The sequence below is a fragment of the Dipodomys merriami genome, unplaced genomic scaffold (genome assembly GCF_024711535.1).
Source record: "Dipodomys merriami isolate MVZ:Mamm:240054 unplaced genomic scaffold, mDipMer1.0.p SCAF_50, whole genome shotgun sequence".
Taxonomy (NCBI): Eukaryota; Metazoa; Chordata; class Mammalia; order Rodentia; family Heteromyidae; genus Dipodomys; species Dipodomys merriami.
Window position 1 is genome coordinate 6,294,474 of NW_027206069.1, and position 26,751 is coordinate 6,321,224.

Sequence of the window (26,751 nt, forward strand, 5' to 3'; positions counted from 1 at the left end):
AATAGCAGCCTAACAACACCACCATACCTCAGTGACTGGCCTCACTTCCTCTCACTAGGGAAGCCCTTACCATCTCTTATCAACACAAGAAAGAAAGTACAGTACAGGAAGATACTTTGAGACAGAAGTAACACATCAACATAACTTACCACAGTATACTGTTGTAACTGTTTTATATCATTATCTCTTATGATGCCTAGTTTATGGATTAGACCTGTATATACTGTGCACAGTATATACAGGATTCATCTGTCTGTTCCTGGTTATCTCAGAATGATTCTGTGTGGGCAAGGAAGGACTGCCATCATCAGCTGACATTCTTATTCTATTTATCTCCTGTGTACTCAAAAATCACAATTCAAATATGGATGATAGGAGGGAGAAATAAGAGAAAGGATTGGTCCAGTTAAAAATCCTGTATTCAGGGGCTGGGTAGGTGGCTCAGTGGTAGAACACTTGCCTTGCATGCATGAGGCCCTAGGTTCGATTCCTCAGCACCAAATAAGCAAAAAGAAAAAAAAGGCAGAAGTGGTGCTGTGGCTCAAGTGGTAGAGCACTAGCCTTGAGCTGAAGGGCTGAGGGACAGCACCCAAGCCCAGAGTTCAGGCCCCATGACCGGACTCCAAAAAAAAAAAAAAAAAAAAAAAAAAAACCTGTGTTCAGCTGGGTACTAATGCCTATTTAAGAGGCTGAGATCTGAAGATCAGGGTTTGAAGCCAGCCTGGGCAGGACAGTCTATGAGACTCCTTATCTCCCATTAGCCACCAAAAAGCCAGAAATGGAGCTGTAGCTCAAGTGGTAGAATGCTAGCCTTCAGCAAAAATAAATAAAAAATTCAGGGATAGCTCCCAGGTCCTGAGATCAAACCCCTGTACCAGCACAAGAAAGAAAGAAAAAAGAGAGAGGAAAAAAAGAAAAGGAAAAGAGGAGAAGAGAAGGAAGGAGACAGAGAAAAAGAAAGAAAGAGAAAGAGAGAAAGGAAGGAAGGAAAAAAGAAGGGGTGGGAGGGAGAGAAGAAAAGCAAGCAAGCAAGCAAGCTGTATTGTTAACCGGACACAGTGGTACATGCCTGCAATCCAAGCATTCGGAAGGCTGATACAGGAGACCAGGAGTTCAAGGCTAGCCTAGGTTACATAGTTAAACACTTATCTCAGGAGAAACAAAAAATCCTTAAATACATCTAAAACAGAACAAAAGCAGGCAACTCTAAACCACAGGAAAGTGGTTACCACCACAAGGCTATAAGTGACTTGGGAAAGCAGGTGAGTTGTGCTGCGAAGTCCTGGCAAGAGATGAGAAAGAAAACACCCACCATAAGCATCACCTTCATGAGAGAAAAATGCGATCGTTAAGTGTTTAAACATTTTTCTGTATTGTGTCATATTTAAACACTAAAAACATACTGCTCCTATAATTAACATTCCCCAAAGGGATCAGAACTGATCAATGGTGATAAAGTCAAAGGCAGCCAGCATCTGGGGCAGAAATGCCGAGAGCTGGAAGAAGGTGCAGGTGCCAACAGGCATGGCCCTGGGAATCAGGCAGTATTCTACATCCCCATCCTGGTGATACTTAAACGGAGCATTCACTTTGTTAAAACCAAGTTGTCTGCTTATGATTTATTTCCTTCTATTTTATATAAAATTAACACAGTAAATCACACAAGTCCTGTGTTGAACAAGATTCACTTGGATTACAAAAAATATATATATACAAAGACTTTAAACAGGAGAATTATAAAAATTAATTTCTAAGTGATCAACGACTCAAAGGTATAAGACAACTCCAAGGAATATGAGACTAGCAAATATTAGGTGCAGCCGCTATCTTTGAGGCTGAGGGAGAGTACCAAAAGAGGAACCCTTTGCTGGACAAGCTGTGGTGACAGTCCACTGGATGCCAATAAGTTCCTTGGAGTCTAGGCCAGTGGAGCTGGACTACTGCTATCTGCCCACTGCAATATTGGTTGAAGAATCTGCCTTTTACAATGCTGATGAAACTCACAAGAGAGTGAGTACGGTATAGCCAGCAGTTTGACTGCAGTCAAACCTTGAGATAAAAAATATATATATATATATATATATTAAAAAAGAAAAAGACACTATAATGGCAGGAGAAGTTACTTCCTCAATGATATATTTATTCCTCACCTTCTACTGACAGAACCTAACATTATTCCAGAAAGGCAAAAAAGTACAAGGTTTACAAGGTTTAGTTCAAGTATAACAGAGCAAAGAAAGGTTAAGCTCAGAGCTGAGAAGCAATAAACTAGTACTTACATGCCAGTATTGTAATCATGTATGAATTTGTTTACATACCATACACACTTGCCCCACAACATATAAAACTTCTTCATGACACTTAAGACCCTTTACTCTCATTTCACTCCCATTTTCCTAAACTAAGGCTACTGGTGTGGCCCTCAGGAGGTGAACTTGGGAGAATATCATTTTGCCAACTTTGAGAAGTGTCAATACCTGAGTATTTTAACTTTTAACATGATAGCATGATACTCTGGTCTCAGGATACATCTGCACTGGAGGCAACTTGTTTTCTGGGTAAGGGTTATAAGAAATCTATTTTTCCAGAATTTGAAACTGTTTCTCAATCTTGTTGCTTTTCAGGCAGTTTCTGAAAAGGGGGACTATTCAAAACCAGAAGCCCATGGCTGCAACAGTAACGTAACCACAAGTATTTGACTTAATAAGCTAGTGAGTGTTCTAAAGAACTTAAAATACTAATTTGAATTAACAATTGCTTTAGTATATTATAGGTTTCTTCTAATAATGCCACCAATCCCTGCACAAGGGTTTCTATTAAAGAATACACTGGAGAGTACAACATGTAACCAAATAAAATCTTCCTGCATATAACTTTGGCCCAGGTGGCTCAAATATACTCCAGTAGCCAATGCACCAGAGAAGTTTCAAACACAAAGATCACTGATCATCACATAACCCACTACATAACCTGATCACTTCTTTTCCCTGTGATACTAAATGAAATGCAGATGGAACTGAAAAGTACATCAAGATGCAGATCAATACTGCCCTTTGCTGGAATTACTCACTACTATAATCTGTATTAGCATATTCACCAAAATTTAATTGTAAACAAGAGTAATTATGGTACTAAAGTTATTAAATACACAAAGCAAGCTTGGGTCTATACATATTCAAATAGAATTTCAGTGGCAGATCAACTTTTATATCTGAAACAATACCCTAATTAATAGTCAGCTCTGATGATAAAATGGTCTTGTTTTTCAGATAACATTCCAAAAAAGTTCTGCTATGAATATTAAAATAAAGTTTTGTGAATAGATTTTTAAATTTTTCAATAGCTATATTTATCACACTATGGTACTGTATTTAGACAACTGGCATTTTTTCAAGTCCTGGATTCAAATTTGGAATTTTTTTTAATTTTCTGCTAAAGAAAAGACAAAAAGCTTGAATGAATCACAACAATGACATGTACACTTAATGAGCTCAATGAATTCATCACACTCATACTGGGAAATGACAATGCCAGAAACCACTTATTACACACTGGTTGATAACTGCTCAGAAACTATCCTAAAACAGGCATGCATGTAAGCTCCTTTGTAAGGAGGTCATGTAGTTTTCTAAAGTCATAACTTCTCTGATATGCCTCATACTGCACAGAAACACATCTAACTCAAGGATAACTGAGGACAAGGTGGCTACTGACCATCGATCTCTTTAGTACATTCCCTTACATATGCTTATGGAACCTCTCCCATACCCAAACAGCTATCTAACAGTCAGACACCTCTCAAGTATGGTTTCCATCTCTCACTGCACCTAATTTTATAAACACCTTAGATGTAAGAATGGCCTTATTTACAATACACTATACTTTTTAGGTACTCAGTATTTCCTAAAACTACACAGTAAAATGATTGTTTTGGTTTGGTTTTTGTCTGTCTTGTTTGTAAATCCAAGTACCTGATGTCCAACATCACCCACTGCCACTCTTATTAAAAGCTCAGCAGACACTCTCCCCATATGGACAATGGTGGACCAGGATTATTTTTCCTCAAAACTGCAATTCCCCTTCCTTTCTCAACAGATGCCTAATACAAAACTAAGAGAAAACTGATTTTTCAAAAAAATAAATTCCCATGTAAACTCACTGAAAACCCAGTGTAGCATGGAACAGTAGCTTTCTTTCTCTTTCTCTTACACCAAGGAAGTTACCAAACAGCAAGACCATCACTTTCACATCACTCTCCACCCACCACCTGAAGACTTACACTACCAATCTCTCGTGGTGTCCTTCCCATCAGCTTTTACATTTGCTCAAAGTTCTTCATTAAAAGAAAAATGTTAGCTGAGCATAGTGGCTCATACCTATAATCCTAGAGATTTGACGATCACAGTTCAAAGCCAGCCTGGGCAGAAAAGTCCCAGTGAGATCTCCAAAAACTAGGAGAGGTGCAGTGGCTCAAAGTGGTAGAATGCTAGCTTTGAGCAAAAGAGCTAAGGGATGACACCCTGAGTTCAAGCTTGCCCTGAGTTCAAGCCCCACAACTGACCCCCTCCCCCCAAAAAAGATGTATTTTACTCCACCCCCCTACTCACTGCATCTGGCTCCTCCCTTGAGATCCACCACCACAGTTCTTGCTAAGATCATCAATGGCCCCACATTACAAAACACAGCTAATATTGAGTGTGTATGTGTGTGCATGCGTGCACATGTGCATATGCACACACACCAATACTGAGACTTGAACTTAGGGCCTCACATTCTTGCTTATCTTTTTCACTCAATATTGGCGATTTACCACTTGGACCACACTCCACTTCTGACTTTTGGAAGAAGTTAATTGGATATGAGTCTCACGAGTTTCCTGCCCAGGCTGGCTTTGAACCATAATCCTTCGATCTCAGCCTCTTGCCTAGCTAGGAATACAGGCTTGAGCCATCAGCACATAGCAGACACAGTGTGATTCCACTCATGCATGGAATCTAAATAAGCCAAACTCACAGAAACTGAAAACACATAGATGGTTGTCAGGGGCTGGAGGAAGGGCAAAAAGGTAGAATATTCAATGGCATAGTTTCAAACTTCTAAACACCTGCTTCATAATGATGTGAGCCCACTTAACACTACTGAACTGAAAACATAAACAAGGTACATGGTCAACATCATTTTTTATCACAATGCAAAACAAAGCGAAGTTTCTCGATACAATAGCTATAACAGAGATGGAAGTTAGTTGAATCAAAATAATACAAATCGGCCTTTGGTGACCACAATCACTTCCCTCCCTCCACACACTGAGAACGCACTACAGTGCTATTTTCCAAAATGCTAATTACAAAATCCTACCAGTCACCACAGTAATAAATTTACTGTGAAATACGATATGGTTTACACTACAAATATTTACTGATAACCCAACATGTGCTCAAAATATATTCAACTATAAAATGAACTACATAATCTTGAGTCCAAAATTCAAAATGACTCTTCTACGATGTCTTTGTCACAAAAGCCACTTCAAGTTAGGAATAGAATTACAGTGGATCAAATTCCATCCCTGAAAAATAGAATAGGAAGAGGCCCTATTCTCCTTCAACTTCAGTATCAGGAATTGAGTAGCACTGGTCGAATGAATTGTTTACAAGTGTTTGACAAAAAACAAACACTTTTAAACTTTTGTTTTCAATTTTAAAAAACAGCAATGAGGGGCTAAGAAGGTGGCTCAGTGGTAGAATGCTTGCCTCGCATGCATGAGGCCATGGGTTCTATTCCTCTAGCACCACATAAGCAGAAAAAGCTGGAAGTGGTGCTGTGGCTCAAGTGGTAGAGCACTTGCCTTGAGCTGAAGAGCTGAGGGACAGTGCCCAGGCCCAGAGTTCAAGCCCCACGACCAACAAAAACAAAAAGAAAAAAAAAATAGCATTGATTCCCACAGAATTATTTATTACTATGATATATACTGTCACCATTTATCATTTGATCAACAAGTATATATGGGCAGCATTCTGTGAAACAAACTGTTCTAGAACACAAGGATAAAGCACCAAGCTAAAGAAACAAAATGTCCTCCTGAAGTTTATATTTCACTCAGAAAACATATACACAAACACACACACACACACACACACACACACACACACACACATTTTAAATTAAGACGTTATATGTCTAAGGGGTAAAATGAGCTAAGGAGGGGGAGCAAATATAGAAGTTGAAGGAGTAAACAGTGGAATTTAAAACATGGCTTCCTAAATCGCACAAGAAAAGTGACATTTAGGCAGAGACAATGAAAGGAGCTAGCCATGCAGATGCTCTGAAGAAAAAGCATCACTCATTGAGACAGGAACAAATGCTCAGGTGCACAGGTAGGAATGTGCCAGGCTAGCTCTACAAACAGCAAGGTGGCCATGCATCCAGAAAAGTAGCCAAGGGAAAACAGGCACTGGGGCCACACACCAGGATACTGAGGTAAAAAGAATGGCTACACTTGGACCACTGATGGACCTTAAGTCTGGATAAGAAGGGAAATTACTGGAAGGGGATGTGCCCTGCTCTCACTTGCATTAAAAGAGGGCAAGCCAGAAACCCCTGTTCCAATGGCACTGCTATTGGAAAAAGAAATGACTATATTCATGCTTACTGAATAAGAAAGTCACTGAGAAATAACTGCACTGAGTTTTAGCCACTCACAGAGGGGTACAGAATAACTTCAGAGAGCTGTTTTAACTGTAGACAAGCTGCCTTTCCCCTCAAAAAACAAGCCTACAGTGCCAAGCAGAAACAATTGATATTAGTGACAGATGGTCTAGGAAGCATGCTAATCATCTCTTACTCTAGATTTGCTAAGCTCTCTTTATAGCAAATCAGTTCACCAGGAAATTCAACACTTGAACCATTTACTCCAAAGATATAATTCCTCCAAAAGTATGTGCAAGAAACAGCAAGCAAATGGAAATTCAAAGATGATAAAATGGAACCTTGGGCCTCAAGAAGCTGTAGCTAGCTCCACTCAAGACCACCTTCATGCCACAGTTATGATTTAATAATATTCCATTCTTCAAACAAAGATCACAACAAAGCCTTTCAGGTAAAGAATATTTCTGAATCCTTAGACAAACTATTTATGAAAGACAGTGAACAGTTTTACACATTATAAAATCAAAGCCTATCAGACCCAAGAGAAATAAAGTACTACTTCCCTGGGGACAGGTCTCTACATTATCAAGAGCCTGAAAACTCCCCTCTCTCCATTACAATGACTTCTAGGGCGTTCAGAGCACAATTATAAAGTGGATTATATCACTGCTGTTATCTAAGTCAGGAACCGTCCGTCCTGGAGCCACCACAAGCACAGCAGCATTTCAAAAAAACAAAGGTCCCAGTCCACAACCACCCTAAGACCTGTACATTCTAGAACTGAACTATATACAAGGGTAGGGTGCATAAGCTGGTCTACTGGGCCAGACACTCTGGCACAACTTCCTTTCTCCACTAAGTCACTTTCGGTGTGACCACTCTGTTAACTACTCTACTGGAAGATTTTAATAAAAGCTCCTTGTAGTTCATCTCAGAAGTAGAGCAAAAACTATAACTTGCTGAATGGATGACTCAGGAAAAGTCAAAAACAAAGCTTTTTTCCCTATCCTATCATACTCCCAGGCTAAAATAACTCATTTGTATTTCAAATTTACTTTGGATAAAAAAGAAATTACATATTTTGGTGTAAATGGCTTCCTGCCAAACTACGGTAAAAGAACAAAATTAAATTATATAATTGGTCAACAATTGCCTCTTTTCTAAATTATACCAAGAACAATCTCAAAGCCATGCATCTAAAGACAAGCGCCCCCAAAATGAGCTAGCTAATATGAAGTTGATTAATGCATTTGATTAACACTAAGAAATCATCTGAAAAGTAAAACACAAAATTCTGAATTTACATAGCCAATTCCCAGTAAGAGCTTTCATATATGTTCTTGATTTGTCCCTATAAATCCTACCACTGAGAGAGAACTACAAGACTATTCAGTAAAGATAGATAGATAGATAGATAGATAGATAGATAGATAGATAGATCTCACTAATACATTTAACACAAAAATTTGAGGCACCAGGAAGTTAAACCAAAGTCTCTAGGTTCCTGTTAAGGCCTCCTAACCAGCCCCTGGTTTCACTCAGAGGAGCATGTAAATCAATAAAAGTACAAGTATTCATAGCTAGATGGTTCCTTTTATAACATTAACTAAGGAAGTATCAAAATACAACACAACAAAAACCCTGAGAATACAGAGATAATGAGCCTATAAATTCATAGATTTATTCCTTTAAAAAAAATTAGGCTAAACTCAAACTGTGACATAATCTTTAGCAGCAATTGTCACACTAGTCATGTTTTCACACCTAAGCTGGAAAGAACTAGGTGAAGACTCACGATTCAAACTGAAAAAGAAGGTGGGTATCTTCAGACAAGAAGTCTTTTTTCCTAGTCACAGTTTTTTCACGTATATTAGAAAAGTAATTATCATTAGACCATAAAATTTCTGGAAGAGAAAAATGTTTGATATGGCAGATAATTCCTCAACTTGTGTTTTTCTTAAATGATGTCTAAAGTTCTACAAGGGGCACATAACAGGGCATATAACAGAGCACATTACAGAGCACACACACGAGCCCTAGCCACCTCAAAGTCACCCTTGCCTGCACAGAGGACCCTGGCATCTCCGAGGACTCAAGATTCTTCCTGACCTAATGCAGTGGGAAGACGACCCATCCACATGTTCTAATGGTGAAGAAGGTGCTGGAGTAACTAGACACCAAATGCACTGTACTTACTGCTCTGCCTGTGCGACAGAGGCCACTGAGGAAAGCCAGCTGAAGAAGCTGGCTTTCAAGGGAGGGGACTCGGGATCCTGCCACACATCAAGACAAGAATTATGTCGAGCAACACTGAAACATCTCTGAAATAAGAAACTGAGCTGTATTATTATTTTTGCAAATAATTTCCCAAACTGTCCACCAACCTTTGTTCATGTTCTGCATGCTCACTATTTAATCTATCAACATACTGGACATTTTTCCAGATATGTTCCTGGGGCAAAGCTCTAGAGAATATTCCTAAGTATGTTGAAAACAGTAGGATGATCAAATAATGAAAGTATATCAACACCAAACTATAGTCAATAAAATGTGCATAAAAACAACTTTTCAGAATCTCAGAGAAAACCTTTTTCTAACAACACACAAAACATTTAAATTATAAAGAAAACTGGTAGCTAGGTGTTGTTAGTAGCTCACACCTGTAATCCTAGCTACACAGGATTACAAAGATCTGAGCATTGTGGTTCAAAGCCAACCCTGAAAGTCTGTGTGAGACTCTTATCTCCAATTAACCACCAAAAAGTTACAAGTGGAGCTGTAATTCAAGTGGGAGAGAACTAGTCTTGAGCACAAAAGCTCAGGGACTGCACCCACGCCCTGAGTTCAAGCCCTCGGATCCACAAAAAAGGAAACAAAGAGAAGAAAAGAAAAAGAAAAAGAAAGAGGAAAGGAGGGAGTGAGGAAAAAAGAGGAAGGGAGAGAATAAAAAGAAGGAAGAGAAAAAAAGAGGGAGGGGGGAAGGGAACAAAGGAGGGATAAAGAGAAGACAAAATAAAAATGGAAATTAGTCCATAGATTAAGGGAAAAAAAGCACCATGAACTCAAAAGATAAATAAAAAATATTGTCAGGGAAAAAAAGGCTAATTTTTATACTTACAATCCTTTCAAAGTATTAAAAAAAAAAAAGGACAGTTCAACCAAACAACTGGAAAAAAATAGGGACAAATTCACAGAAAAAGGAACACGTGCTTTTAAGAACAGCTTCTAATTATAGGAATCTTCAATACAAACAAGCAGCAAAATGACATAGTGAACACTGGCATGCATATCAACCTGTGCCAACACCTATCAATACCTGGCCAGCTTGTCCCCCTGTCCCATTCTACCAGTCCCTGCTACAATTATCTTAAGCAAATCTCATATGTCTTATCATTTCCTGTCAATACTTTTATATCACTGCCTGACAAAATTAACAATACCTCCTTCATACTCTCTAGAGTAAGTGTTCAAATCTCCCCAGCTGTCTCAATGTCCTTTTACACGTTGACTTATACTCATGATTAGTCGCTGCATCTGGCTGGTGTGTTTTCAGATCTCTTTAGGAGTGTCATCTCCCTATTATTTTCTCTTCCTCTTCACATCTGTCCAGAAAAATTCCTCACATCTGTGTGTGTTGTGTGTGTGTGTGTGAATGTGTGTGTGTGTGTGTGTGTGTGTGTGTGTGTGTGTGTGTGTGTGTCGGTCGTGGGGCTTGAACTCTGGGCTTGGGCTCTGTCCTTGTGCTCTTCTCTTCAGCTCAAGGCAAGCGCTCTACCGCTTGAGCCACAGCACCACTTCCGGTTTTCTAGTGGTTTATTGGAGATAAGAGTCTCACGGACTTTCCTGCCCAGGCTGGCTTTGAGTAGCTAGGATTACAGGCGTGAGCCACCGGCACCCAGCTAACATTTTGAATTTTGCTAATTGTGACCTTAAATGTCAGGTCACTTGTTTCCTATTTTTTGTTTAACTGCTGCTCAGATTATCCTAATCCTGCCTCAGCCAAAAACTACCAGAAACACACCTGTAGTTGGACAAGAAGAGTTTAATAGTCCTTGAGAATAAAGCCTTAGACAAGATTTTTTAAAAGTTTAGACTAATGCAAGCTAATTTCTCAATGTCAGGGCCACTCCTTTCTTTCATGCTAGTTCACAGTAGCCTGTTTGAACTAGCCACTGTGTCCTTTCAAAAGGTTCACAACAGCCAGGTGTCGGTGGCTCACGCCTGTAATCCTAGCTATTCAGAAGGCTGAGGTCTGAGGATCACAGTTCAAAACCAGCCCGGGCAGGAAAGTCCATGAGATTCTTATCTCCAATAAACCACTAGAAAACCGGAAGTGGCACTGTAGCGCAAGCGGCATCACCCTCTCCTTGAGCTGAAGACCGGAGGGATAGCGCCCAAGCCCGGAGGTTCAAGCCCCATGACCGCAAAAAAAAAAAAAAAAAAAGGGTTCACAACAGTCTTGGAGATTTTTCTCTTGCTTTCTAGTAAAAGAGGGTTTGAGTTCCTCCCATACATCTGGGCATGTGTTCTATCCTTAGATATACTCCCAACTAAAACATATGTGCACCAAAAGATATAAACAAAATTACAGCAGTATTCACAATTACCCCAAAGTATACACTATTTCCAAATGTACTTATAATAAAATGGATCGATGTTGGTATATAATTTGTGCCAGGTGAAAAGAAAGGGCTTCCATAAGGATGAAGGGTCTATTATCCCTTCCTGTGCATCCAGGCAGGCTAGTGTCTATTCCAACCAACAGAGAAGGGTGGATGTAATGCGTGACTTCTGAAGCATGTTGTGAAAAGCCAAGGCCTCATGACCGCACATGGAGGCTAGGCTGCACCAACCAACAGTTGTAGATGATTCTGGCCTTCCACTTTAAAGCCCAACCACTGTAGATTTGCTATTACCATGAGAAGCCATCCCCACCAAATTCCCAACCCAGAGAATTCAAAATCATGATAAAATGCATGCTATTTTGCATTACTGACTTTGAACCAGTGTGTGAAGCCATATTTAATGGCCAAAACTAGTGCATTTTCCAGTAATGGGTAGCTAGAACCAGTTACTTAAAAACAAAAGTCATGCAACAACATAGGGAAACCTCATACACAATGATGAATAGGAGACTGGAAGAAAGGTAGAACAGGACATTACCCATGTACATGCAAGTTCAGTTCCAGAACTCATAACAGTGGCTACTTTCAGTGGGAGTAATTAACAGAGTTTCTGGAGTGCTAAAAAAGCATCTACATCTGCCTGGTAGGTACTACTATGCTTTAAAAAAAAAAATCACTGAGCTAGGTAAGATTTGTGCATATTTCTGTTATACTTAAAAAGAAAACCTGCTAGATGAGTGTCCATGGCTCACGCCTTTAATCTTAGCTACTTAGGAGCCTAATGGGAGGATCAAAGCTTGAGGCCAACTTATGTAGAAAGTTCACAAAACTCTTTTTCAACTCATATCTGGGCTCAGTGGTGTGCACCTGTCATCCCAAGCCGAGTCAGAGGCTGAGACTGGAAGAATCAAGCATGGTGCCAGGCCAGCTGGGACAGAAAGTCCAAGAGACTCCATTTTCATGCAAAAAAGCTGGACACAGTGATTCATGCCTGTGATCTCAGCAACAGTAAGAAGTCTACAGCAGTTCAGGCACAAGCCTCAGCAGAAAGAAAGAACCAATTCTAAAATTAACCAGTAGAAACAGGGCTGAAGGTGTAGCTCAGCGGTTACCACACCAGCCCTCCAAGTACAAGGTCCTGAGTTCAAACCTCAGTACCATTGATTAAGTCAATAGATCTAATTTGGTAACCAAATAGATCCAAGTGCATGGGGAGAAATAAAGGATGCCTCCAAGTCTTCAGGCACACAACTAAGGACTGCCACTGATTCAATCATGGGTCAAATAAAAACCAAAGCAGAAAGCAGTCACCATGCCTTGCTCACTTTGCAGTCAAACACCTATTCCAGTTCTGGACCATCTTTGCGGCTTACAACAGTACTCTTGTTTCCTTTATATCCACATGGCTACACCACCTTCTTGACGTCCCATATTTCTGACCTGCCACATCTCAAACCTGGGTGCTCTGCAGGTTTTCATCTTCAATCCTCCTCTCACTCTGCACATCACCTTTTTCGTTCTGTATTTCCGATCTCAGCTGATGGAATCACCACTTTTGTTCTTTTAAACTAGTAACTTGCAATCTGACCAAGAATAAGGTTTCCAGTGTATCTTAAAAAGTTAGCCAATAACAAGCTATCTTGAAGCTAGCCAATAACAAGAAATCTAGCAAGGTAAAATGCAAGTTCTATCCATGACTGCTACCCAAAATTATTGCAGAGCAACAACATGAAAAGATGACAAGAGTTTTATTCACCTCTAGCATGATGTGATCAATAGAAAGTAGCCATTATTAATAAAAATACAGTATGTATAAAAAGGCAAGATTCTTCAGTACACTAACAGAAGGGTGCTATGTCCACAAGTGTCTATTTTTTACTTATCAAGCCATGATTTTTAAACTACAGTTTAAAAATGGAAATTTCAATGCTTTTCACACAAGAATTTGCCTTTCTCTCTCTCTCTTTCTCTTCTTTTTTCATTTTTGAGGTACTGGAATTTGAACTCAGAGCCTCATTCTTCCTAGGGAGACACTCTACCACTTAAGCAACCTTACCATTCTTTTTTGCATTGCTTTTTTTTTCCTCTGAACCTTTAATGTAAAGAAGTATATCGATAAAAATAATATAAAGAAAAAAATGGAAATTTCAAGAGAAAAGCCACCAGTGTGATGACCTGACATGGAACTATGGCATATGAGGAATAGGTAATGAACTGGAGATGTTTCCACTCAACAGGGCTGACAATACTTGATACTGGTTTTACATATCTGAAAGGACGCTTTGTAGAAAATGAAGTTGGCTTGTTCTATAGGACTCCAAACGACAGAGTAAAAGAGTAACAAAGTAGATTTCCACTCACAATAAGAAAGTTCTTACGGGACTCTAGGCATTCACACACAGTGAGACCAAAGGAGGAGTTTTAGGAGAGGAACACAAAGGTGCAAAGCCTATGTATATCTGATCATATAAAATAATATTTATCAAAATGAACGCCAGGAAATTTTTTTGTCTTGTGTATTCATTTATCTGTCTTTGGAAGGGTAAGGGACACAGAAATAGAGGGACAAAGGGTGAACAAATGCAGCAGTGGTATTCTCTCGACACTATGTTGAAAATGAACTATACACTTTGTGGATGGGGATGGGAGGGAAAAATAGAGCAAGGGAAGGGGAACACCGTCCAAAAAAAAAAAAAAAAAAAAGTTCTTTACCTGACTTATGTAACTGTAAGCCATGCACACCTTTATGCTAACAATTAAAAAAAAATTCTTTAAAAAGAAAGAACTTTCTAACAGCCCTAGACAAAGTGAGTTTCCCATCATTGGAATACCCTACCATTATTTTCCATAAAACACCTGCATAAGGTCCACTAAGTGACTTTCAAGAACTGAAAGGAGGGCTGGGAAGGTGGCTCAGTGGTAAAGTGCTTGCCTTGCATGCATGAGGCCCTGGGTTCGATTCCTCAACACCACATAAGCAAAAAGAAAAAAGCCGGAAGTGGTGCTGTGGCTCAAGTGGTAGAGCACTAGCCTTGAGCTGAAGATCTGAGGGACAGTGCCCAGGCCCAGAGTTCAGGCCCCACAACCGGACACCCCCCCCAAAAAAAAAGAACTGAAAGGAGCTAAAATATATATATATGTATACTGCTTCAAATAGCTCAATAGAAAAACTACCTTCAGGTGTGCTAACGTGATATCAAAGTAATGATGACACATTAACATTTACTGTGGGCCAGATCTTATATAAGTGATTAATATGCATAATCCATATTTAGTTCTCACAACAATCCTGTATCACAGGAAGGAAGTGATCTGATGCTAAATTAGGCTGCCCTAGTGTTGTACAGCAGTCAATATTTGAACTCAGATCTACTTGACTCCAATTATATTTCTCTGTACAAAGGATAAATATTAAATGACTAGCAAAGCTTTCAAGCTCTAGAAGACACATAAAGAAACACACAATTCAGATGTGTCAGGACAATGCATAAACTGGGTTATATTCCTTACAAATCTAGTTGGCTAGAAGAAAGAGGAAAGGATTATTTGAAGTAGTACTGTGAAGGGGAGAACAATTATCCTGATTGTCCCCAATTGCCTACTTCTGTAAGTGCCAAGAAGCCCTTATATACCCATGGAATCTCAGTCAGAGCTGGGATTAATGATGACATCCCTTATACCACAGGAGTGAAAGCTCAAGATGGACAGACGTTTGAACGTCCCTGACTGGGAATCCTGCCCTTAACAAATACACTAGATGCAGATACATGGTTTCTTGGCTGCCTCTACTCACACCCATCTGTCACGATGGCAGTGTGCCTGCTCACATGTTGGTCAAACTGTCACTAGGGCATAGGTGCCAAGCAATGATAGTTTTAAGTGGGCAGCTTGCATAGCACTGTAAGAGCCCGCTCTTCTGTAGGAAAAAAAAATTCCTCTGTGCTAAGACTGAAGGGCTGCAATCACAAGTGCATTACAGGCTTGATCCATCTCCACGTTTAGTCAGGGGGAAAAAACAAACCTTCACTAGTGGCAAAGAATCAAACTAAGGAGTTAAATCAAACAGAAAGTATTTTGAGAACAAGTGAGTCATCACAGTGGAGCTTTCACACGGCCAGTCCTCAACTTCTGCGTATCATCATAAAACCCCCTGCTCAACAAGTCACCTCTGATGTTTTTAAATGGGATGCTCTGTTTTCCATGGTCCCAAGTAAGTGTAAAAATGCACTGATTTCTAGCAGTTCACCTCACAGTGTGTAGGTTCGTATTAGCTGAGGTTTTTTGTTTTGTTTTGTTTTTGGCCAGTTGTGGGGGTTGAACTCTGGGCCTGGGCGCTGTCCCTGAGCTCTTTTGTTAAAGGCTAGTGCTCTATCACTGAGCCACAGCACCACTTCTGATTTTCTGGTGGTTAATTGGAGACAAGGGTCTTTGACTTCTCCTGCCCAGCTGGCTTTGTACCTCAATCTTCAGATCTCAGTCTCCTGAGGAGCTAGCTAGGATTACCGGCTAGCTGGTTATTTTATAAACAGCATAAGTGCATTCTACATCCAATGAACTCCATATATATCCATTTTAAATGTTGTCTTTTAAATGCAGAAAATAAATGAGACTCTCATGCGAAATGGGTTAAAAATTAATTTGTATAGAAAAATCAAAAACTGAAATGGGTAATGAGAAAACAATATTTTAAACTGGGTGCTGGTAGTTCACACCTATAATCCTATCTACTCAGGAAGCTGAGATCTGAGGATCACGGTTCAAAGCCAGCACAGGCAGCGAAGTCCCCGTGAGATTCTTTCCTTTTTTTTTTTTTTTTTTGGTCGGTCGTGGGGCTTGAACTCTGGGCCTGGGAGCTGTCCCTCAGCTCTTCAGCTCAAGGCTAGCACTCTACCACTTGAGCCACAGCACCACTTCCCCGTGAGATTCTTTTATCTCCAATTTACCACTCAAATACTGGAAGTGGAGCTGTGACTCAAAATGGTAGAGCTCTAGCCTTGAGCAAAAGAGCTCAGGGACAGCGCCCAGTCCCTGAGTTCAAACTCCAAAAAAAAAAAAAAGAAAGAAAGATAAAAAGAAAAAGGAAGAAAGTGTATCCAAATCCAAAAACAATAAGTTCCAAGGGCAGATCTGTACCACAGTTACCTATCATACCCCTGACTATAGACAAAATGTTCCTAAACTACCAGGTTACTACTCTGCCCTTAAAAATCTCTTGGATTACTGGCATGAATGACTGCTATCTGGAAATTCTTTCCCAAGACTAAAACCCTAACACTGCAATTTGAGCCATTCACTGTCAGTTGTTTTACAGAGAAGCAGGTCCTCTATCATCCTCTGCACAGTTCCTAAGTATGGGTGTACAAAGAATACCCTGTTTACTATGATCAATGAGTCTGCTAACTTTTCCTCACTGGACCAGTTTATCAACTCTTTGGTTTTTGTTTTGTTTTTTTTACTCACTTTCATTGTTCAACTCTAAGACATTTTCCAGGCTTGATTTTTTAAAAAAAGAAAAAAATATATATCTATACCATCCATATTAACAATGGGCCAAAAAAAACTACACTTTCTTCCACAAGAGCAGCTTGCTGAAAGTAGCATTACTCTGAAGGAGTTTGATAGTCCGACAGAATTCTCAGTATCTATACCTGAAGAGTAACAAAGTCTGAAATGTACCATACCCATTGCTACGGTTTGGTAAAGGGACCCTCAAAAGCCTGGGGCACTCCTAGTAAAGCCTTTAGGAGGTGAGACCTGATAAAAGCAAGTTAGGCTTCTGGTGGGCCCTACCCTTGAAGGGTGTAGGGAACTCCATTCTTGTCTCTCTGCTTCCTAGATGCCATGAGGTGAACAGCTTCCCCATCGTAACTCTCACCATGAGATTCTCCCTTGCCACAGTGCCAACTAACCATGGACTGAAACCCCAGTAACCGGAGCCAAAATAAACCTCTCCCCTTACAGGTTGATCATCTCAGACAGCATGCCAGTGACAGGAAGCTGAACACACACATTCAACTTAGAACATTGTGAAATGACATCACTTTCTGGCAGACCTGTGAAATACAAAGTGATAGACCCACCTCTACACCTAAAACAACTTCTCTTAAATACCATTTGTTTCCTGCTCAAAACCAGCCATTTTAACAGTCTTAAACTAAATAGCCTTAAGTTCCATATCCCCTTTGCTCACATGATTCCCCAAAGCATCCAGTTCTTACTTGCCTAGGACATGACTTTGCTCATGTTATTCTCTAAAATGTTTTCCCTCTTGTCCCAAACTCAAACCGCATCATGCCTTGTATTAACATTTACTTAACTGTTCATTTATTTCTTCCTGTGGCACTGTTTACAGTAAATGGCCAAACAATATTTTGGTAAAGGTGTAAAAAACCATTATATGGAAAAAGAGTAGTATTTTCAACAGATGGTTTTGGAATAATTGGATGTTCACAGACAAAGGGAGAAGAAAAATAATCAATATCTAAACCTCACATCTTGTGTAAAAATCAACTCCCAAGGGATTACAGATACAAATGTAAGACATAATACTAGAAAACATAAGGCCATCTTCCTGATAAAGGACTGAGCATTGAATTCTAAGATGTGCATGCCTTCAAAGCACATCCATAAGCTGACAACCCAGGATTTATCAGATGTTTGTACGGTGAACCACAGTGTAGGAATGAAAAGACAAGCCAGAGACTGAGTGAATGTACTAACAAATCATATAGTTGGCAAAGGACTATCCAGAACATATTTTTTTAAGCTCCAAACTCAGCAATAAGAAAACAAACAATTCACTGACAAAATGGGCAAGAGATTTGAGCAGACAAGTCATCGAAGAAGACACAATGTCAATAAGTACATGGAAAAATTAGCTATTAGGAAGGTACACATTAAAGTGACCTCTACCCACAAAAATAAAACCAGTACCAAATGGTGGCAACACAGAGAAACTGGATCTCTCATAGAGTGATGATGGGACTGTAAAATGTCGCTACACTGGAAGTTTGGCAGTTTCCTAAGTTAAACATATACTTACCACACAACCCAACAGTTACACTCCTAGGCATTTATCCTAGAAGAAATAGAAACATACATTCACACAAAAACCTGAAAATGAATACTCAGAGCAGCTTTGTTTGTAATCACCAAAAACTAGAAACAACCCCCATGTCCTTCAATGGGTGAATGATTACATAAAATGTTATACAGCCATACACTAGGCAAGCGTAGTACAACTGTTATAACTAGGAAATGGACAATTACAAGGGGTTGTTTTGTTTTTGCTTTGTTTTTGTCGGTCGTGGGGCTTGAACTCTAGGCCTGGGTGCTGTCCCTGAGCTTTTCAGCTCAAGGCAAGCACTCTACCACTTGAGCCACAGCGCCACTTCCGGTTTTCTATTGGTTTATTGAAGAGAAGAGTCTCACGGACTTTCCTGCCCAAACTGGCCTTGAACTGCAACCTAGAGCCTCAGATCTCAGCCTCCTGAGTAGCTAGCATTACAGGCGGAGCCACTGGCGCCTGGCACAATGTCAGTTTTGAGAGAGAGAGAAAGAGAGAGAGAGAGAGAGAGAGAGAGTGTCTGCATGTACTCCATCTTCTGTCCCACATACACACACTGTATCCATCAGCACAATCAGGACATAAGACTGCTCCATTACCAAAGAAACTCAGCCCTAACCCAACCAGACACTGCTCTAAAGTCATCCTCAGAATATAACTGAAACCATTACACAGCCAACTTTTTTGCATGTGTGCTGGACAGGGTCTGGGCACTGCCCCTGAGATTTCTTGCTCCAGGGTAGCACTTTACCACTTGAGCCACAACCCCCTTCCAGCTTTTTGGTGGTTAACTGGAGATAAATCTCACAGACTTTCCTGCCCACACTCACTTGCCTCCTGAGTAGCCACAATTCTAGGTGTGAGCCAGTTGTAGGGAGAGCTCTTACACTTTTGGCAGATGGGGTCTGACCCCCTGTAAGACTGTCACTGACTTCAGCTGTGTTTTTTCTTCTGGTTTCATCTCAAGCTCACTAGAGAAATGTACAAGAAACCAACCAAAATCACAGACTCAAATCACTTTTTAATGACGTGGAATCAATTTTGCTCATGATAAAACTAAATTCTCTGCTCGGAGCTGTTCCTGGGTGGCGTATTTTTTGAACACTGTAATTATGACCTCAAACTGAGCATGCCACGAATGTGCCCTCTCCACAAGTGAGTCTTCCCTATACGAACATGGGGGACCTTCCCCCAGTAAAAGCCCCTTGTTTCTGTTGCTCCTGGAGAAGTTTGGCAAACTCAAATTGGTGCTCACCTTGTTGGAAGTTTAAAAAACAAAAGCAAAAACACCTTTCTCCACCCCTTTATCACCTGATTTACCAAAAGGTAAACCCACTACATGCAGTTACAGATCCTACAATGACACAACCTTTGTGTCTGGCCTCTTAACTTGGTAGGAAGTTCTTAAGCTCAATCAAAGCGCTACATCAACAGCTGATTCTTTTTTGTTATGAGTGCCCTTCCATGTATCAAATCCAATTTAACCCTTGACAAACTGAAGGACATGGATGGCTTCTGGCTTGGACTTATAAATAAAGCTACTACAAGCATCCACGTATATGTTCGTACATTAGTGAATTAGTTTATTTCTCTAAAATAAATTCCCAAGTGTGAAACAGCTAGGCCATATGTTCGGCATAGGTTTAACTTTTTCAAAACTGTTAAACTAATTTTCAAAGTGGCTGTACTTGTGTATTTCATATTCCCATCAGAAGCATAAAGTAATACAAATATAGTAGTTATTATTTCTAAAGCATTTTCTACAAGCCTATAAAAAAGAAACTAAGTATATTATAACCTGGACTATTTTCATAAAAAAAATTTTTAATTCCTCATACCAAGAATTATGTCATTCACAGGGAAACTGATGAACCTGGGAAAAAGTCAAGTGAAGTAAACTATGCCCAGAAAGACAAAGGATACATGTTTTCTCTTATGTAGATCTTACACCCAAAATACAACTTCCAATGTAAACACACAGAAGCATATGCATACGTACATAACCAAGCTGACTAAAGTATCATATATTCAGAAGTGAAACTCCAACTTGTAAACCCTTTGAACAGCAAACATGGTTTAACAAAATGAATATCAGGAAGCTGAAACATGTTATGAAGGGGGAGGTTAGAGGGAGAAGGCAGATGAATGGAAGAGAATGGTAGGTAAATGAAGTTAAAATACTTGATGTACATATGTGGGAAAGGAAGTGGAAAATGACATGACTGATGGAAAGGGGAAATCGGAGTGGGCAAGAGGGAAGGGTGACTCTGATCAAGATGCACTACACACAAAAATGGATATATTAAATTCTGTAAGCCCTTGTACAACCATTTGTAGATAAAAATGTAAAAATGTCCTGATTTCAAATTGCCTTTTTTTAACTGCTTATAAGAATTCATAATTATTTGTAACCTGTATGCTGGTGATTATTATCATATTACACAATAAACAACATGCTTTGAGTAGCAACATTAAGTGTGATTTTTTTTCCAGTCTATAAAGACTAGAGGTTTAATATTACTTAGTAGTTGTGTTGTGAAATGTGATCACAATTCACTAATACACAGTATCAGAAGATGACATATTCAGCTGATACTTGGTAAGAATAATTTGAGACCAACAGCCTGAGAACAGGAAAAGAAAAACAGGCTCTGTCAAGAGAGGATCCTAGCAGGAGGGGTTGCGCTAGCAAGGAGGATAGGCAAAATAAATGGTTGACAACTATGAAAGTAGAACACTGAAACCTGTTGAAATTGTTTTAAAGAGGGAGAGTGATAGAGGGGGTAATACAGACTGAAATATATTGTAAATGTATGGAAATGTAAGTATGCCTCCCCCCACCATAACTCATGCCACCTAATAAGGGGCATAAGGAAGAACAAAAATAAAAATAAAAAGTGAAATAAAGCTATAATTATCTTGGCTGTAAGATTTTTTTACTTCATGCTTTTAAAAAAATCTTAAGAGAAAACTGACAATTATATGATGTAGTCTCTTTTGGGTTCTTAAAACCAGGAACTAAGTGTAAAATAGATAAATCTGCTGGCATGGAAACAGCAGCTAGACAGCCAATCCACAAAGAGAAAACTAACGCAGATTCTACAACCTCCTAAATTTGTCAGTCTTCCATTCCTGTTAAAATTCCCTATTTCCTACACTTCATCAATAGTGAAGGTTTGCAATGCATGTGCTTTAACACATACACTGACTGCTTGCATGCTGAACATACGTGGTCAAGAAGAATAGTCTAAATTAATTTAAAACAAAGGAAACAAGAAAATAGCAAGCATAGACCTTGAACCTAGCGCGATTCCTGGTCAACAGTAGGCAGAAGGACTTCTGTTTAATGAATGAGTCCATTTCTTCTCACCTGAGCAAGCAGGTAAGGAAAAATAATAATAATAACCTCTACAAAATATTCTCCTGTGCTATTGTTACCAATGAGTCTCAGAACCCATCAAGACCAATTTTCTGAAAGCCTCACTCACTTACTCTTCCTCACACAAAGCAGCAGCATTTAATCCCCATTAGGCTGGCTGCCTGATACATGGGATGAGAGCATTTGCACATTTGCATAAATCCAGGACTCATCCTGCTCCATTCCACTTACAGTAAATTTCAAAGCTTTGTTTCACTTCCAAGTTTCACTTTTCAAATAAAAATTATTTTTCAAGTTTTATCTTTCAAATCAAACTTCTATTCATAGTATATACATATATACTAAGGGACTCCTTTAGGGGAAAAAATTTAATTGTCAAAATTAAAACCCTGCTTTTTTTTTCCTTTTCTAGACATCTGGGACATGCATTTATTTACTATTTCACATTAGTTCTCAAACTTTAAGGAAAAAAAAGGCTGGCCTATTTCCTTTAAGCAATTTAATTTTAGGGTCTATCAACATCTTGAATTGCATTACTGTTATTTTTAAAATATACATTTGCATACTGGAATAAAACTTAGCACAAACGTTCCATATAACCATTTCCTGGGCACTTAACTAACTTCCTATATGCCAGGCTTTATGTTTAACACATCCCTCCATTAATCTCATTTGTTTAACAAATACACTCATAATTTTTGCAGCATTGAGCCCAAAAAGAATTCATCACACTATAGGACTGGACTGGACACTAGCACTGCACTAAGTCAGTAATGCCTATCACAAACTTATTACTAAATTCAACCTGCATTACAGTAGCAACATGGAACAGGATGGGCAATGGAAAGATAAGCAGAGAACCATCTGCAAACATATCAACACAGAAAGCTTCAATTGTCTACAGTGCTTACGTTGCATTCCCTACTGTAAGAAGAGGAACATTATCTTATCTAACCAGAAACTTAATTCCAACTGTAGATTCATTTCTTCCACAAAGTACAATGCTCAGCCTTGTCAAGTTACAAGAAGTAACTTGTTAGCTGGGTGCTCACACCTGTAATCCTGGCTACTCAGGAGGCTGAAATCTGAGGATCACGGTTCAAAGCCAGCCTGGGCAGGAAAGGCATGCAAGACTCTTATCCTCAATTAGCCACCAAAAAAACTGGAAGTGGAGCTGTGGTTCAATTGGTAGATGGCCAGCCTTGAGCTAAAAAGCTCAGGGACAGCACCCAGACCAATTTCAAGACCCAAAACGTGTGCGCGTATGCACGCGCGCGCGCGCACACACACACACACACACACTCACAAATGCCTTTATTCTGAAATCTCAAAATTAAATGTTGGTCTACTTTTTTTTTTAACTTTTTTCCATATTCTTTGTAAAAGAACAAACGTGGGGCCGGGAAGGTGGCTCAGTGGTAGAGTGCTTGCCTTGCATGCATGAAGCCCTGGGTTCGATTCCTCGGCACCACATAACACAGAAAGAGCCGGAAGTGGCGCTATGGTAGTGTGCTAGCCTTGAATGGAAGCGCTCAGGGACAGAGCCCAGGCCTTGAGTTCAAGCCCCAGGACTGATTAAAAAAAAAAAAAAAAAAAAAAAAAAAAGCATTAACGAGACTCTTCAGTTTGCCTAAATGTAACCACCACCTTCCTAAGAACAAAGCAGGCATCAAGACTGGGAGACTGATGGGGACGGGAGTGAGAAATGGGGTGGGCTCCATGGGCGTGAGCCCCTCGGTCTCCCCCGGACGGCGGAGCTAAGTGGTTACATCGGCTGGAAGGTTTTCGGAGGGAAACTAAACTCCTCGGGCGCCAGGAAGCCGCCGGCGTCGCCCCTGACGACGGGGTGGGAGCCGCGGCCGGCTGTCACCGGAGAGGGCCGGAGGAAGCGCGGAACCTCGGCACGCGGCCCCAAGCGCGCCCCGCGAGCCTCACCGGGCGGGTGGGGGGAGGCCGGTGAGGGGAGGTCGGTGGGGGGAGGCCGGCCGGTGCCGCTCCGCGCTGGAGCAGGTCCGGGCCACGGCCGCCTCCTCCGTCGGGTCCTCCGGGACCAACTGGCCGCTGCCTGGCTCGCATTCAACAAGTAAAGGCTCATCTTCCGGGAATGGCTTCCAGAACCGAGGCCGCCCGAGGCAGCGCGGCCCCGGCGGCCCTGCTCACACCCGGGCCCCGGCCCCGGCCCCGGCCCCGGCCCCGGCCCCAACCCCCGCCCCGGATGGCGGTGCGGGCCAGAAGGCCGGCCTAACCCTGGGGGCGGACCGGGAGACCAGGGCGACGCGGAGGACCCGCGGCTGCTGCGTGGCCCTGCACGGTCTGTGGGGCCACCCCTGGGCATCGCGGTGCGTCCCGGAAAGCCGCATGACGCTGCGGGGCCGCTTGACCCTGCGGGGCCGCCTGGTCATGCGGGGCCTCATGACCCTGCGGGGCCGCCTGACCCTGCAGACACCGCTGCAACGGTCCTGGACGCCGTGGCGCCCGGTGAAACCGGCCCGGGCGTGCCGGACGACGACGCGGAGGAGGAGCGGTCAGCCGAGACGCCGAGGCTCACGCCGCCAGCCCCAGATGCTCGTCCCCGCGCCCGGCCCGGCGAACCAACCCCGGGACCGCGCGGCCAGGGTCCCGCCAGCCCAAGCTGCACAAGCCCCTCAGCCTCCCACCCAGGAGCTTCGTCAGGCCAGCGCCCCGCCTACCCCGGCTGCAGCCCCGCCTACCCCGGCTGCCAAAGACCGGCCGCCTTCAGCCCAAAACCAACTCCGCGAAGCCAGCGCCCCGCCCACCCAGGCCGCAGCCCCGCCCACCCAGGCTGCCAAAGACCGGTCGTCTCCGGTCCACCACCAACCTAGTGCGTCCCGCGTCCCGCCCACCCAGGCTGCCAAAGACCGGTCGCCTCCGGTCCACCACCAACCTAGTGCGTCCCGCGTCCCGCCCGCCCAGGCTGCCAAAGACCGGTCGCCTCCGGCCCACCACCAACCTAGTGCGTCCCGCGTCCCGCCCGCCCAGGCTGCCAAAGACCGGTCGCCTCCGGCCCACCACCAACCTAGTGCGTCCCGCGTCCCGCCCGCCCAGGCAGCAAAAGACCGGTCGCGGTCGCCTCCGTCCCACAGCACACCTAGCGCGTCCCGCGTCCAGTCCAGCCAGTCTGCAGCCCCGCCTGCAGAACGCCAGTCGCCCCAGGCCCACCACGAACCGCGTGAGGCCAGCGTCCTGCCTACCACTACTGCATTAGGCCCGTCGCCTTCCACTCAGGTCGGACATCGTGAGGACAGCGTCCAGCTTACCCAGGCTGCTTCTGACCCGTCACCTTCCGCCCAGTACGAACTTCGTGAGACCAGCGTCCTACCGAGCAAAGCTGCATCAGACCCGTCACCTTCCGCCCAGTGCGAGCCTGGCGCGGACAGAGTCTCGCCGACCCACGCCGCAGACCCGTCACCTTCCGCCCAGTACAACTTTGACGAGGACAGAGTCCTGTTTACCCAACCTGCAGCAGGTCCGTCGCCTTCCGCCCAGTACGAACTTCCCGCCGCTTTCTCCGACTCGCAAGTCCGCAGCTACGCCCGCTGCTCGGCACCCTCCAATACGGGGTCTTCCCATTGGCTCCGAGACACAGGGAAGGCGGGACGAATGGAAAGCGACTAGGCGGGACTGTGCTTTCCCGCAGCCTCCCAAGGCATGCCGGGAACTGCGGCCCTCGCGCCCGCTGCATGCTAGGACATGGAGTCTTTGAGCGGCCAAGTAAGTTGCCATCCCCTTTGGCCCCGATGGCTTCTGGGAAATGTAGTTTTACAGCCTCCGTCAGCACTTCAGACCACATCCGTGCCATAGAAACTGAAGTGAATATTGCTCGTGTGTTCACTGGCTTGATCCGTTAAAATGTTCCCATGTTCAAAGCAGACCTAACCCCCTGTAGTGTTTTAGCTGTACTTCTCTTATACCAGTTTGCTTTGTATTTATTATCACTTGTGAATTTCTATCACCCATGAGACTGTAAGCTTACTGTGGATTGGGACGCTGTTCTAGATTAAAAATCATAAAGCTCTTGAAATCAAACTCTAGGTTATAAGTTAAATCACCTACACTGATGCTCTTAAATCACACCTTCTGAAGTCCTGGAACAAGCCTTAACTAGATGTTTGAGGAGACTTTAGGGGTTTCTGCTTACCAAGGCAAGATATTTTGTGTGATTTTCCTAAAGTGAATTCCCCCAAAATTGTGCATATTTCAGTCCCCATAAAAACCTCAATCTCCCTGTCCATTTGACAGTGCTGTTTTCTGTCCAGTGTCTCACACTGTCCCTACAGACACCCTTCCTGCTCCCTCAGCCAGGAGACTGACATCTATGATCCTTACTCCATAACTTCTGTTGGGGAGGGAGGGAAGACGAACTACAAAGAAAAAAGGTCACCTGCAGGTCAATAGGTCCTTCACCAGAAGCTCACCATTTTCTGGGCCTCCTTTGGGTTTGCAGTGAGTGACATCAGCCCCTTCTTTGTACATAAGGTCAGGAGATGAAAACACACTGCCTCCAGTTTCTGCTCCATTCCTAGTGGCTCCCCACATACACCTTTGTGAACAGTTGCCTTGCAATTCAACCTTCATCAAATTAACCTATTTCTCCTGTGTCATCTGTTTCCTGTTAAGACCCTGATGAATTCACAGCCCAAGGTGCGTACTTGATGAATAGTTGTCAACCAAGAGATCTCAAGATTCACACATGCCATAAGTGTAGAATTCCCAGACTCTGCAGCCAGAATCTATTGAGAGAGAGAGAGAGAGAGAGAGAGAGAGAGAGAGAGAGAGAGAGAGAGAGAGAGAGAGAGAGAGAGAGATGCAGAGATGCACATGTGCAGACACACTAAGAAGACTTGGAATGGGATTTATCTGCTACAATGTGACCATGTCCCCTGACCCCACTAGAGACATGCAGAAGAAAAGTCACTGCTTCCATGCTGGGTTGACAATTGGCTGACCTTAAGGCACAGTTAAATCATCAACAGAGCATGGAGTGTTCTGAGGTGAGAAGAGAATGTATTTAT

At 42.2% G+C, this 26,751-nt stretch overlaps 1 protein-coding gene across 4 annotated transcripts in view; it reads right to left on the reverse strand.

Annotated features, from left to right (window-relative positions):
- Vrk1 (VRK serine/threonine kinase 1) overlaps positions 1-25,277 on the reverse strand; it is a 78,010-nt gene extending 52,733 nt beyond the window's left edge. The window contains exon 1 of one of the 4 annotated variants that reach the window (XM_069997619.1): positions 25,197-25,277. Coding sequence is in view for 2 of the 4 variants with exons in the window: in XM_069997615.1 (XP_069853716.1) it covers positions 18,316-18,346 (31 nt within the window). In the remaining 2 variants the exon portion in view is untranslated. Of the gene's footprint in view, positions 1-4,159; positions 4,184-18,315; positions 18,371-24,996; positions 25,084-25,196 lie in introns of those variants that run through there. The other 3 variants (XM_069997620.1, XM_069997615.1, XM_069997618.1) reach the window with 3 other exon arrangements.
- Positions 25,278-26,751: the final 1,474 nt, after the last annotated feature.